This window comes from Bicyclus anynana, chromosome 11, assembly GCF_947172395.1.
Source record: "Bicyclus anynana chromosome 11, ilBicAnyn1.1, whole genome shotgun sequence".
NCBI lineage: Eukaryota > Metazoa > Arthropoda > Insecta > Lepidoptera > Nymphalidae > Bicyclus > Bicyclus anynana.
Window position 1 is genome coordinate 9,254,411 of NC_069093.1, and position 15,306 is coordinate 9,269,716.

Genomic DNA, 15,306 nt, shown 5'->3' on the forward strand with positions numbered 1-15,306 from the left:
CCGCTAGTGTAGTCTATAACTAAAATTTCATTCTACATCTGCTATTCCGTAAATAGCTACCTACTTGATGTCTGTGCTTTATTTTTTCGCGTTCATTTTAACATACAGAAGCTCCTATATCTATGGGAGGAGCATGGTCTGACAAACTTCCAGCTTTTGTAAACTGACGAAGATCTGGCTATCACTAGCTCTCAGACTAGACAGCTGACGCTAGACAGTCGCAAATCCTGCTAATAGCGGCCCTGCTTTATTATTTACGTTCTAGCGACACGTCCTCATTAGAGGCGGGAGGCTTTTATGATGAGAGGGAAGTGTGAGAACGTTAAACTGAATAAAATTAAAAAAAAATGTAGCGACTTGCTCCAACCTCGCTATGATTATGTTTGTAGGTAGGTATAGGTAGCTCATGTCCATAAATGATAGCAATAAGGTATTTCTTCCTTCCAAGACTTAATCAGCTATTACAATATGAAAAAAGTACTATTTCTGGGGTAAAAAATAACTTTAGTTCTGCACCAAGGTCCAATTTAGGTATCTGTTATACCAAAAAACAGTATAGCGGGTTTGCCGTGATAGATGGCCTGTGATCTGCAGGGCGTTATATTAGCTTACCACCATCACCATCATTATCATTCATCATCGTCATCATCATAATCATCATCATTAACAGCCGATAAACGTCCACTGCTCGAAATAGGACTTTAAACAAAACGGTCTCGAGCCGCCAGCATGCAATGGCACCCTGGTAGGCATGATATCTATACTTATAATAAATCTGTAGAGAGGTCAATTCTGTACATGAAATATATTTCCAAAATAACTATCAGGGGGTGATTAGTGATCGATACTGATGCCAAAAATGCAATCAGTAAAATTTTTGTCTGTCTGTCTGTCTGTCTGTCTGTCTGTCTGTCTGTCTGTATGTTCTTTATAGAAACAAAAACTACTGGACGGATTTTAACGAAACTTGGTACAATTATTCTACATACTCCTGGGCAGGTTATAGTATACTTTTCATTACGCTACGATTAATAGGAGCAGAGCAGTGAAGAGAAGTGTTGAGAAAACGGGAGAAGTTACTCAATTTTTTAAGCTTCCGTCGCGTGTACAGCCTTAATGGTTAAAGCTACATAGAAATCATGTATGACGGAAATGTTCTTCTTAAAATTATCTATAAAAACACAACAGCATATATATGTCTATTTTTTATGGTTGACTCACAATAACACGTGTAACTCCCGATAGCTTAGCAGTTTGGAGCTTTCTAATTATATTTGTCTACTCTTATGTTTATAACACTCATCACTCATCCCTAACTAAAAAAGTTTACATTATTACCTAATAAAAATAATTAAAAAAAGAATCATAAAAATCGGTAAAGAAACACCAAAGTTATACAAGAAATACGCTAAGCCATCGCGCGTGAATACTAATTCATGCTATATGGCTTATTTTTGTGTACCTAACGGTTGCCGCGCTCGACGCGACTCGCAGGGGTTGGGGGGGGGGGGGGGGGGGAAATAAATAAAGATAGGGGTAGGGTAGGGTAGGGATAGGGTAGTGGTAGTTGAAAGTTTACAACGAATTTCACGCAGACGAAGTCGCGGGCGTCCGCTAGTCTATACTAATATTATAAAGCTAAAAAGTTCGTTTGTTTGCTTGAACATGCTAATCTCAGGAACTACTGGTCCGATTTGAAAAATTCTTTCAGTGTTAGATAGCCCATTTATCGAGGAAGGCTATAGGCTATATATTATACCCTTATTCCTACAGGAATGGGAACTACGTGTGTGAAACCGCGCGGCGTCAGCTAGTATTTTATAAATATTCATCTTATTTGAAAAAAAGTCTCGCAGTATTACCTAATGCTAAGTACCGAAATGCCTTACGAGCCTGAAACAATTTTGTTCTGCTCAGCAAAAAATTAATGAACCTCAAACAAGATTACGATGTCGGCGCGGTCTCGCTCGTAACTGGATTTGAGAATAGGTACGAATGTTGCTCTGAAATAAACATCCAACTTGTACATTATTTGTATAAATCAAATCAACATAGTACGTACTTATTCAAGTTTTCTTTTTTTATTTTCTCCGAGTTAAATAGGTAAATAGTTAATCTCAAAAATAGATAAATCGTTGCTTATCCTGGAGAAAATTGCTCCAAAGTATTTTTCTCATGTATAACTAACTTGTTTGTTCGGTGGTTAGCCTAATAGATGGTTTCTGCCGCGCAAGAACCAGCTCATGACTAGGGCCCCGTATGGGTTCGAAACTAGTCAGGCATACTCCGACGTTGTATTACATGAGTTTTAGCCGTGTTTTATAATAAATTAAAAGCCAATGTGATTAATTTTAATCGTGACGTAATTCACTTTAGTTGTGTGGTATTGTCGCAGGCAACCGATAGGTATATTGCCATACGAACACAGCGACCGTCTTGGATTAGTCGGGAATCGAACCGTGAGACGCGGCTCGCAACGAACCACGGCAGACGACGCTCACAACTTGAGCGCGGTGAGGTTTTTCCGAATACCCTCAAAATCAGTGACGAAAGTACCCACACAAGGTCGTAGTGTTTCGGATAACACTTTAAGCCGCCAGTCCCGGTCATTATCGTTATTATCTGATAGTTGTTAAAGAATTTTATAATTAAGCCTAAGCCGAAAATAAAATATAGGCTGATAATGATATATTTTAAAGGTTAAATAAGCGCCTTGCCCCTCCCTCCCTGAAGAGACACTATTTAGAAAATTCAGCAATGCAAAAAAGCAATGTTTGCCAGTAAAAGAAATGTATACTAATATTATAAAGCTGAAGAGTTTGTTTGTTTGCTTGCTTGAACGTGGAAATCTCAGGAACCACTTGTCCGATTGAAAAATTCTTTCAGTGTTAGATAGCCCATTTATCGAGAAAGGCTATAGGCTATAAATTTTCCTCGTATTCCTACGGGAACGGGAAGCACGGGGGTAAAACCACGCGGCGTCAGCTAGTATTTAAATAAAAAGACAATATTTAATCAATTTAACGATTTATTCATAATATTATATAATAATTTCATATTTAACTAACTATAAAGATATTCTTACAAAAACCCGGACTAAATTATACAGCTACATTTTTTTTATTGAAGTTTATTACACAGCGAAATATTACCATGACAGTTTCTAAAACCACAGACCGTCCTCTGCCTCTTCTTCGCTGTCGGTGACTTGCAAATCGTCTTGTATAGCAGGCTCCGGCTGTAAATGTTTAAATATTGTATAACATATTATAGAAATATATATTAAGTAAAAAATAATAGGATTTATTATGGAGATACGTCTCGAGTGTAACAATAACCCTTTTTCCTGTAAAGGTTCTAAGAATCCCCTAGGGGCAGCACAAATGTGATGGTTACAAATGTGTTGAATTTTCTATTGAAATCACCATCAATGAAATAGTTTTATCATTACCGTTTGCAATAATATATTCTTCAACTTCTTGAATTTTTAGGTGCGTGATCTTTCGTAAATTAAATTATAATTATATACGGTTTACGCAGTCGTGAACTCAAAACAAATCGACCCTAAGCCGCTGGATCATTGTAACCGGCCACAACCACCAAACGCCGCTACCGGCATATTTCCTGTAGTTTTCATACATTTTATATAGACTCGTCGCACACGGTTGACGCCGGTGGCCGCCACACGCTACAATCGTCGCTCGGTTCTCGTGGCCCGCACCGGCCACTAAACGCCGCTACACGCCACTCGCGCGATTATACTGCATGTATCGGTTAAAAAAGTAGCAGCCACCGACCACAAGTGTCGACTACCGGCTACAAGTGGCTGTCGCGCGTTTCAGCTAGTTTTGTGACCCATTCTTGCGGCGTTTGTGACTGTCGCGTGTGGCCCGTATGCAGCGGCACTAAATATCAATGATATTCGTGCGCAGGCACGCCGCAACACGGTGCGGTGTGATCGCGGAGCGGTGCCGGAGCACTATCGCTGCGGCGTCCCGCATACAAATATCAATGATATAGAAAAGAAAGAAAGAAAAATGCGTTTATTTCGAAATTATGCCACACATCACAATATCTCCAGTACAACAGGACATCCCGGACAATACCCTGCGATGTGTGGCATAACCCAGTAAATGGCCCCAGCTCAGCATAATGCTACGTGACCATTTGAATTAGGACACGTAGCGCTGGTTTTCAATGGGGATGATGACTAGGTTTGAATATATTGATTTTTATGATACATTCGGGTAAATAGGGTCAATGTTAACTAATTTATACATAAAAAGCAAAGATTGTCTGGATATTTGCAAAATAAATGAGATTATAAAATTTCAAAAACTATTGAATTTTTTTTATCGTAATTAGATGAAAATGTATAGTTTTAGCTTCCTTACATTAAATGTGACATTTTTAATATATGAACTATAAAGATAAACGCACAAATAAAAAAGATATTAGTAATTTTGTTTGAACGCGCATACAAATCTAACGATCATTACATTGCCTATGACGTCATTTTTTCGAGCCATTTTGTATGGGGCGTTTTTCAGGGAAAGGGCAAATCTGACTCTTTAAATCCCTGTAGCTCCGAAAGTAATGATCGCAGATACCCTGTTCCTTTTACAAAATTGCTTTACTATTAGTATACTCTTAATTTATATACAATTTAAAAAACTGTCATCATCCCTATTATGCGCTCTCTGGCGCCGCAACGTCCTCAACGCGGCGCCGCACCGCACCGTGTGGCTCCACTCTTAGGTTATTAACAGTTCTTTTTACTCACCTGCCAGTTCTCAAGCGGTTCCTCTTTGAACTGTGGATGCTCGACGGGCGCGCTGTCCAGCATTGGCGGGTCCATATTCATATCGGGCTCTATGGGTTCCTCCTGTACATTTAAAAATATTGTTATGTTTAACGTTATGTTACATTTTACGTTCCCTAGACAAATTAAACGGGTAGCTTGCTTTAAGTACCTATAAGATTTGTCTAGCATTTTTTTTAACAATTGTAATAAAAAAAACTAATATTATAAAGATGTAAAGTTCATGTTGTAAGGGGTAATCTACTGAACCGAAATTAGAAATTCTTTTAGCCACGAAAGCCACGTTATTTATAATTTATCCCGGTATCCTCACGAGAACGGGATCTACGCGGGACGTTGGCTAGTTAATTAGAAATCATCTTCTAATTAACCGAACAACATAATTTTGACGGCTTCCGTGGCGCAATGGTATGCGCGGTGGATTTACAAGACGGAAGTCCTGGGTTCGATCACCGGCTGGGCCAATTGAGGTTTTCTTAAGTGGCTAGTTACCACCCTACCGACAAAGACGTACCGCCAAGCGATTTAATACAATGTCGTCTAGAAACCGAAAGGAGTGTGGATTTCATCATACACCTAACAAGTTAGCCCGCTTCTGTCTTAGATTGCATCCTCACTTACCATCAGGTGAGATTGTAGTCAAGGGCTAACTTGTAAAGAATAAAAAATAAACAGCAGTATATCCTCGTCAGTATCCATTCTGTTACAGAATGTACTGTACGTCGTTAAATCTACAAGATCGCGAATCTGCCACGCCTCGCATCACAGCCGCTTGCAAACCGCTAGTATGATAAGGCCCTTAGTACAAAAACGAATGAATATTCGATTACCTTCACGACAGCCGGATAGGTGTAGTCGCGGCTGTGCTGGTCCAAGTCCACCAGCTCGTCCGACATCTGCGGCAGCTCGTCCGGCACCTCGCGTTTGATGAGGAACTCCGACGTGTCGAAACTCGGCTCGCCACTCATGTCCTCTGTTAGGATTTAAGATAAAAAAAGTTTGTGTCAGCTCCGACGCACGAATGGAGTTTACTCTTTCAGATCGACTGTCTAAATAGGTGTATGTTGCTTTACAGCGCACAGTGAAAGGTGCGCAGATAGGATGCGCACAAAAAACGTAACGCTGTCATTCGTTCATCGAATTTTACGTCCATATTTTTTTCATACCGGGGGCTATATCTAAAAAATCGATTCTTAAGGAGTAAACTCTAAAATATGGGAGGACTGACCCATCACAAGATCTCCTACTCTTGACATTTCAAACTCAAAATTCATTTATTTCAATTAGGTTTAGTTTACAAGCGCTTTTGAAACGTTAACTTGTCATGATTGGTCTAAAACTTAAAATTTAAGTTACGACGGTTCTAAGCATTAGTCCTAGAAAAGACCACAACAAACTCTGCCAAGGCTAAAGGCCAATATTCAATAAAATTCCAAAATCAGAGCAAATTCAACCTTAAGTATCGAGTTTAAGGTTGAATTTGCTAATGCGACTACTTGAATTGAGTGCCAAGAAGTGATGTTTGGCACTCATTGAGTGGGCACGTTTTATGGACGCTGATTGCGCATCCACTTTTTAATAGGAGATCGATGTCTTCTTATTGCTTTAACTACAAATAGCTGAAAATGAAAAATCTATAAATTGTTGACAATTAAGAATCTGTAGCTTGGCACATTAGTTCGTAACAATCCCGATGGTCTGCGCGAGCCGGGCAGCCCCGGGTAGCGATGCTCCGCGCGCACGACTTCTACCCGCGCAGTCCTTCCCTCTGCCCCGCGCGCTCGACTTCACACCCGCTCAGTGCTTCCCCCCATCGCCCGCATATCATGGGTGTGTCATCAACAAACTTGCTAAGCTATAGTAATATCAACTTACCAGGACGAACCGACAACTGTACCATTGCCTCGGCCACGTCTTTCTGTTCCACCTCTTCTAGACCAGAAGAACCACTGTCAGAGTATTGTAGATCTGTAAAAAAAAATCATTTATTTACTCTGTAGCAGAAACAAAAACGTTCTCAGACAAGATGAAAGTTCTGGGTTCGATTCACGGCTGGGCCGATTGAAATTTTCATTATTGGTCCAGGTCTGGCTGGTGGGAGGCTTTGGCCGTGGCTAGTTACCACCCTACTGACAAAGACGTATCGCCAAGCAATTTAGCGTTCCGGTACGATGTCGTGTAGAAACCGAAAGGAGTTGATTTCATCCTACTCCTAAAAAGTTAGCCCGCGTCTATCTATGATTGTATCATCACATAACATCAGGTGAGATTGTAGTCAAAGGCTAACTTGTAGAGAATAAAAAAACAAACTATTGCCAACTCACCGTCAACGAGGCTATTCTGATCTTTCTTCGGTCTACCGCGCTTCCTTTGCGTTGCTTCTGTAGCATAAAAAGATTTTTATCAGCATTGATACGTGATAGTCTAGACTCTAGTGGATATGACCTCTGCCTTCGATTCCGAAGGGTGTGCGTTCGAATTCGGTCCGGGGCATGCATCTCCAACTTTTCAGTTGTGTGCATTTTAAGAAATTAAATATCACGTGTCTCAAACTGTGAAGGAAAACATCGTGAGGAAACCTGCATACCAGGGAATTTTCTTAATTCTCTGCGTGTGTGAAGTCTGCCAATCCGCATTGGGCCAGCGTGGTGGACTATTGGCCTAACCCCTCTCATTCTGAGAGGAGCGAGCTCAGCAGTGAGCCGAATATGGGTTGATAACTTATACGAATGTATATACCTCCACCTATAGGACACATATATAGTTCAGATAGGTAGGTCCAATTTCGAGAAAGAGGTGAATCGCCGAATCTGGCTCAGCTGGGCAGCGTTTGGGAAACTCCGCGAAATCTTTTCGTCCGAAATTCCTCAGTGCTTGAAGACAAAAGTCTTCGAACAATACGTGATGCCAGTGATGACATACGGACCCAAAACTTGGTTGTTAACTATGGGCCTTATTAGAAGGCTCAAAATCACTCGACAGGCGATGGAACGAGCTATGTTAGTATCTCTGCGTGATCGAATCAGAAATGAGGAGATCTGCAGACGAATCAAAGTCACCGACATAGCTCAACGAGTCGCGAAGCTGAAGTGGCAATGGCTGGGGCACATAGTTCGAAGAGCCGATGGACGTTGGGATCCCAAGGTACTGGAATGGCGACTCTAATGTACACGCACACACTAGTGATTTACTTAATCACTTATTTGTTCACTCAATTAATTACTTTCACTTAATTGTGTACAGTATCTACTTAGTACCCTATTGCTATCGCTGTAATACTCGACTGAGCCCGACTGTCACGAGAGGCTTGTATTTATAGACTATTATATTGACATCGTGTTTGTCACGTGTCACAGACTGTATCCAGCTGTCAGAATATTGATAACATCCGGTAATAATACTGAATTCTTGTACATACAGCGACCCCGCACCGGAAAGCGCAGTGTTGGTCAACCCCCCACTACCCGCTGGTTGCTGGCGGCTCGAGACCGTTGCTTGGAGGCCCATGCAAGAGGCCTATGTTAAGTGGAAGTCTGGTACGGTAAGGTAACTTATACGAGTGTTTACCATCAGTGCCAGAAGTAGAAGTAGCGGGCTTGTGTTTCCTGGGCCTTCCTCGTCCCCGCTTCTCGTCTGACTGTTGTGGAGGCGGCTCGTCTTCTATATCCGACTGCTCGGCCTCCTCCAACATCTTCTGTTGGACTCGCACTATGTTCGCTTCTAGTTGGCTCACGTGCTCGTCAAACTATTGAGATGAAAATCTGACTCATATTAAATGTATAAGCAATATTAATTTCGTGTAGTTTGGAAAAAGGGTCCGAAATATAACGATATCTATACTTATAATAAATCTGTACATGAAATTTATTTCCAAAATAACTATCAAGGGGTGATTAGTAATCAATACTGATGCTAAAAATACAATCAGTAAATCAGTTTTCGTGTCTGTATGTTTGTTATAGAAACAAAAACACTTGACTGTGTGGGTTCGAATCCGGTCCAGGGTATGCACCTCCAATGTTTCAGTTGTGTGCATTTTAAGAAATTAAATATCACGTATCTCAAACGGTGATGAGGAAACCTACCAGAGAAACTTACCAGAGAATTGTCTAAATTCTCTACGTGTGTGAGGTCTGCCAATCCACATTGTGCCAGCGTTGTGGACTTCCCCCTAACCCCTCTCATTCTGAGAGGAGACTCGAGCTTAGCAGTGAGTCGATTTGTTGATATGGATAATGATGTGTCTCAATTTATAATAACATCTAATTCGTATAGTGTGAAGTAATGGCTACCTGTTCTAAGGCCTCCTGAGTGACTTTGAGCACCGACTCGGCTTGTCGCGTGAACTGCGAGTTGGGTCCGTTGTACGCGCGACAGTTGTCCACCAACAGTTGAATGTCGCGCAAGAACTCTTCGCGGCTGTGATACTTGTGAGCTGCGACCACATAATCCATTAAATTACCAATTCTCCTATTCCCAAATTAAGCAAGACCTATAACTAAAATTATCATTTACTCTGAATCATTATACAGTTTTCGGAAAAAAATCATCTCTACTTGGTACTCTTATGACTAAAATGTGCTCATCTTTCTCTTTCTCTCAGTTTTTCTTCTTTTTTAGTTAATAATACTAGTATATTCTTTATTTGTGATATTTAAGTTATCTTTTGTATACTGTTCTTCTTTATTTCATGCTGTGTTTATTTGTAAGTAATCACTACACTTACAGTGATTTATAATTTTGTTACATTTTTATTATTTTAGTTAGTGTAAGTGTTTGTAAATAAACCTAATAAATAAATAAATAAATTCAATAGGGTAGTCACTGGAGCTCATTATGAAAGTCCGTGACGCGTGTGTTCTCCTAAACTATTTGTATTCTACCGACAAAATGGCGGATACACAAAGTAACACTATCAATCACTATCAGAATGATATAACTTTACTTACTACTACAGTTGTACCCTCTTACTACACTATTGATCAAGGATATCGCTGATGCTATCAGATGGAAACCAGGATTAACTATCGTATAGCAGGAGGGGCAACCACGAGCGGAATCACGGACTGGCAACCGCAAGTAGCAGGGTTAAAGACGTCTTTTACAGTTAACCAACACTCCCCTTCTCCACTCGTGTTGCCTTCCAGCCAAGTAACTAACAATGCAAAGGCCGGACTATAAGAATAACTCACTCACTAAACTTCTACATCACTATTTAACAAATGGAAGACGACTATCCATTTCGAAATCGCGATTAAAACTGAACTGCTATCATCGTTTCGACCCACCCTGCCAATCGTACCGGTCGCCCGCCATATTGGACCAGAGTCACGTGATCGTTTCTTATTGGTTATAGGCAAGTCAGCGTTTCCTATTGGTCGAGCGCTACCACGTCCAGCATGATGGAAAGCTTTTAAAGTCATATTTATTTAAACAGTAAAAAATTAAAACCCAGTATCATGAAAACCTGAATCTAATATTATCACAATTAACGTAGATTTTTCTGACCGATCAAATAAGTCACTTGACGAGTATATATTTTATTTAGGGTTTCTCAACAAATCATCAGTTACATGTCTTAGAATAAAATTAATACCTTGAATTTTCTTTCCAATTGTCTCCATGTCAATAGGTTTTTTGATAACGCTGTAGTAATCCTTCACCTGTTTCTTGTTCACAGGCTTCAAGAAAGGCCACGCTTCGGGCATGATCTTCAACTTGGTTGTTAACAGATTCTCGAAGATAAATGACAGTGCAACCTAGAATGCATTAAATGTTACAAGTAAAATAAATAATTAAGCGTGTAGACATATGTTACGATGTATGCCGTCGGCTATAACTGGTGTCACTGTACACACTGTATTATACAGTACAATTTAGGTATTTTTACTTTTAGGTGACGTCATAAGTGTGCCGTATTTAGTAAGTATGGGCCGTTCTTGAGAGATCCACGGTAGTGCTACAAAGATGTCTGTGTGTCTTCAAAAGTAATGATCGCAGACACAGTGTTACTTGTACTAAATTGCTCTACTTTTACTTATACTCTTAATAGATATACAATAAAAAAAAATGAAAAGTAAAGTATTCGTTTACTATAGTGTAACAGTAGCCAGTATCAGGGCCTTATCAGACTATCGGTTTGCAAGCGGTTGCGAAGCGAAGCGGGCGCACAGTGAATGCGTCGCGATCACGTCGCGAAACGTGCGTAGCGAAGACGTCGCGGAAGCGAGGCAGATTCGCAACGTTTACGTCGCGATTTTGTAGCGAATTAACGACGTACAGTACATTCAGTAACATAATGGATTCTGACGAGGAAACACTGCTGTTAGTTTTGTTACTTCGAACACGCCGTAGACTAAAAAGAAAGAATCGAATAATTTAGGAAAACCAATTAACAATTAATTGAATGAAAGAGAGTGACTACTTTGTGTTGTTTTGCAAACGAATAATAAATAATCCAAAACCGGCGTTTGTACGAGACAGTACAAAATTGCGCGTTCGTTTTTTTTTTCGCGATTCGCGCGTTTTTTGCGCGCCCGTAACGTATACGTTGCAAGCACGCTCTGCTTTGAGAACGCTAGCAATTCGCTAGTATGATAGCTCTGTAAGCCACCGGAACTCAAAAGCACAGCGTATTCTACTACAGTTTGGTGTCCACAAAAATGTATGAAAATGAAGTAGTTTAACTGCGTCTGGCTTGACTCGTCGTTCGTCGTTACTTTAAGCCACGATGCTTTCCAAGACATGTCACGACAAAGCTTCTCTATCTTTTTCTGTAGTATCGTGTTAGGCAGAGAGCGATAGAGGCGAAACCGAAACGAACATTTTAGAGTTATAAAAACATAGCTACAAAATAGCAATACTGGTTTAATTACTCCGTATAGCCATTTTAGTTTTAGCTTATTATTTTAAGAATACTTATGTTACATATACCTGATCATTGTCATCTAGCAGAGGATTTATTTGTTTCTCGAGCTTCATAAATTGTTCCTCTTTTTCAGCCAGTTTTTCGAAGCATCGCTGCATCATACGCTGCGCAGCAACGGTCAAACTACTCGTGGGACCTAAATTATACAATAATAACAGACTGCAGTCATTGATATTACAAAGTTTGCTGATTTTGTATCATTAACAACCTTAGATCAATTATAGAAGGACCAGTATCGCACCCAAATTCACGAACAAACGTGTCTGTCATTTTCTGAGGAAAGTGAGCTTAGATTTGGTATCTAACTTATACTAAACAAGATGTTTTTGCCTGATTTTACATCAGTCAACTACACAAAAAGGTATTTTTACGGAGCTCTTTAACCGATGAACACGATTACAACAATGAAAATAAAAAAAATTCATTTATTTCAAGTAGGCTCAGTTTACAAGCACTTTTGATACGTCAGTTGACTATTTGTAAAGATTCTACCATCGGTTCGGAAGGCTGAGAAGAAACCGGCAAGAAACTCAACAGTTGCAGTTGAAACATCGATAATATAGAGACAGTTTTTATAATCGCATTAGATCATTGATCATATACTTTGACAGAAAAGTAACGTCTAGCGAGGCAGGTCCTATAAATTTAAAATACTGAGTTATCAACCCATATTCGGGTCTCTGCTGAGCTCGAGTCTCCTCTCAGAATGAGAGGGGTTAGGCCAATAGTCCACCACGCTGGCCCAATGGTAGACTTCACACACTCAGAGAGTTAAAAAAATTCTCAGGTATGCAGGTTTCCTCACGATGTTTTCCTTCACTGTTTAAGACACGTGATATTTAATTTCTTAAAATGCACACAACTGAAAAGTTGGAGGTGTATGCCCGGACCGAATTCGAACCCACAATCTCCGGAATCAGAGGCAGAGATCATACCCTGGGCTATCACGGCTCTCAAGATAAGAAATTGCTGTTCATCGAATTTTACTGCCCATATTTTTTTCATACCTCATTCAAAATATAACTTCAAAAATGATAATGATAATGAATGTTTTCATACCATTATAAAGATTGGAGTTCTCAACGATTTGGTTGACGTCAGCAAGGAACTCCTCGCGGCTCTGGTAATGCTTCTGCCTCAGGTTGTCCCTGATGGTCTGCAGGTCCATGGGCCGGGAGACGATGCGGTAGTAGTCGGCGACCAGCTGTTACACGAGAAGAAAGATTTTTCTATTCGCACATTGTAATATAAATGATAGAGCCTCAGCTAACTACCTTAAATAGCCCGTCTAGCCTTTTTAACACCCATATATTAGCTTCACTTGTTACTATGTATGTAAGAAAACCTTGGATTCTTAATTTGATCCACTTCCCGGTATTCGATTAGGATGAAATTTTGCACACGCTCTGTGTTCTGATGACAATACATGACTAGCTAAAAAACGTCATTACAAATCTAATATGGCGGCCTCCCCAAGATGGACTGGCTGTTTGAAATTCACCCCCATGATGTGGATATCAAATAAAAGGGTTTGCTGTCAGGAATACGAAAAAAATTGTCACGTGACTTAAATCCAACATGGCGGATTGGCTATTTGAAAGTCCCCCCATGATATGGGTATTGAATAAAAGGGTTTGCTGAATGGGATACGAAAAAAAATATCACATGACCTACAATCTGTAACATATATGAAATATTATGAGGGTAAGCATAAAACGTATGTCATTAACTTATATTAATAAACTAGTCTGAGTTCAACCGCCATTGTGTTTTACTTGATAATTACAAGTGGCGCAGTTATTAGGAATTTTAAGCAATAAAACGTTATAATGCCGTACGGAAAGATACACGAATTTGATATTCACGGTGGGGCGAAATGGGATTCCTACGTGAGGCTAGTGAAACAGTTCGTTCTACTAAATGCGATCGACAGCGAGTTGCGAGTGGCCACGTTGGTCACGCATGTCGGCCGCGCCACCTACGAGCTTATGTGCGACTTGACCTCGCCGGAGCACCCGGAAGACATGGAGTTCGAGGAGTTAGTGACGCTAGTCCGAGAGCATTTAGAACCGAAGAGGTCTGAAATCGCCGAGCGGCACATATTCAGACAGCGACGGCAGGGCGAAGCTGAAAACGTGGGCGCGTTTCTGCAGAGCCTTAAGCATCTCACGGCGTACTGTAATTTTGGTGCGTTGCTCGAGGAGAACATCAGGGATCAGTTCGTGTCTGGCTTGCGAAGCGAAGAAATGCGTTCGCGATTGTTCGCGGAACCTACGTTAAATTACAAAAAGGCGGTGGAGCTGGCGCTCGCATTGGAGGCGGCCGAGAGGCATGCGGAGGTGGCGGCCTCGCGCGGGATCGCCGTCGATGGAGCGCCGGGCTCAGCGAGCTCAGGACTCATTTATAGCGGGGAAGGCGTTCACCGAGTGGCGGCGGCGCCGGCGCCCGCGCGCGGCGCGCGGCCTCACAAGCGGGGATGCTGGCGCTGCGGGCACAGGAACCACGCGCCACACCAGTGCAAGTTTAGGTCTTATGTTTGTAATTCGTGTAAATTAAGGGGCCACCTGGCTCGGCAGTGTATTAGTGGAAAAAGTGAAAAGAAAAATCAATTAAAATCTCAAAACTATATAATGCAAAGTAGTGATACAGAAAGTGATGCTAGTGACGGATTATTTCATTTTAAAACGCAGGCGCTGCAGGCAAAACGTAAGGACTGTCCATATCAGTTAAAGTTAAAAGTAGAAAATAAGTATTTTAAGTTTGAAGTTGATACAGGCAGCAGGATATCGGCAGTATCGAAGTCATTTTATGATAATTACCTATCGCATTTGCCTATTGTTAAAGACGACGTTAAGTTTCGTTCGTACTCGGGTGATGCGATCGTGCCTCTCGGTCGCGTCAATGTACACGTAACGCGTGAGAGCGAGAGCGCTGTCTTGCCGTTGTTTATCATACACAATGGAGGGCCGCCATTGATTGGTCGCCTCTGGTTGCGAAAATTAAAATTAAAATCTATTAATTTATTTAACATGAGCACTGACGATGACAATGCCATCTTGACTTTAAAGAATGAGTTTCCCGAGGTTTTTAAAGATGGAATTGGCACGTTTAAAACCGCGATTAAATTACAGTTAAAAGATACTGAGCCGATATTTTGCAAAGCTCGTCAAATACCCTTAGCGTTGCGAGTGCCAGTCGAACGCGAGTTACAACGTTTGGTAAATGAATCTATCATAGTTAAAGTGGAAAGGTCTGATTACGGGACGCCTATTGTACCGATTATAAAGCGAGATGGGTCAATACGCATATGCGGCGATTACAAAGTAACAGTAAATAAACAACTGAAGGATTTTCATTATCCTTTGCCACGTATCGAACAATTATTCGCAGCGCTGAGTGGCGGTGAGCAATTCACTAAGTTAGATTTAAAGAATGCTTACTTACAACTTAACCTGCATGAGTCATCGCAGGCTCTCACGGCCATATCCACACATATAGGAATTTTTGTATACAAAAGGGCCCCATTCGGATTAAAATGTTTACCAGAAATTTTTCA

General features: G+C 40.8%; 1 protein-coding gene across 1 annotated transcript in view; it reads right to left on the reverse strand.

Annotated features, from left to right (window-relative positions):
• Nucleotides 1-3,010: 3,010 nt before the first annotated feature.
• Nucleotides 3,011-15,306, reverse strand: part of LOC112052325 (transcription initiation factor TFIID subunit 1) — a 48,019-nt gene continuing 35,723 nt past the window's right edge. Inside the window, exons 25-34 of the mRNA XM_052884503.1 lie at nucleotides 12,810-12,954; nucleotides 11,756-11,886; nucleotides 10,419-10,581; nucleotides 9,115-9,257; nucleotides 8,390-8,567; nucleotides 7,147-7,203; nucleotides 6,698-6,790; nucleotides 5,653-5,795; nucleotides 4,784-4,885; nucleotides 3,011-3,238 (exon numbers count right to left, since the gene is read on the reverse strand). Of these exons, the coding sequence (XP_052740463.1) occupies nucleotides 3,164-3,238; nucleotides 4,784-4,885; nucleotides 5,653-5,795; nucleotides 6,698-6,790; nucleotides 7,147-7,203; nucleotides 8,390-8,567; nucleotides 9,115-9,257; nucleotides 10,419-10,581; nucleotides 11,756-11,886; nucleotides 12,810-12,954 (1,230 nt within the window). The 3' untranslated portion in view covers nucleotides 3,011-3,163. The remainder of the gene's footprint in view (nucleotides 3,239-4,783; nucleotides 4,886-5,652; nucleotides 5,796-6,697; nucleotides 6,791-7,146; nucleotides 7,204-8,389; nucleotides 8,568-9,114; nucleotides 9,258-10,418; nucleotides 10,582-11,755; nucleotides 11,887-12,809; nucleotides 12,955-15,306) is intronic.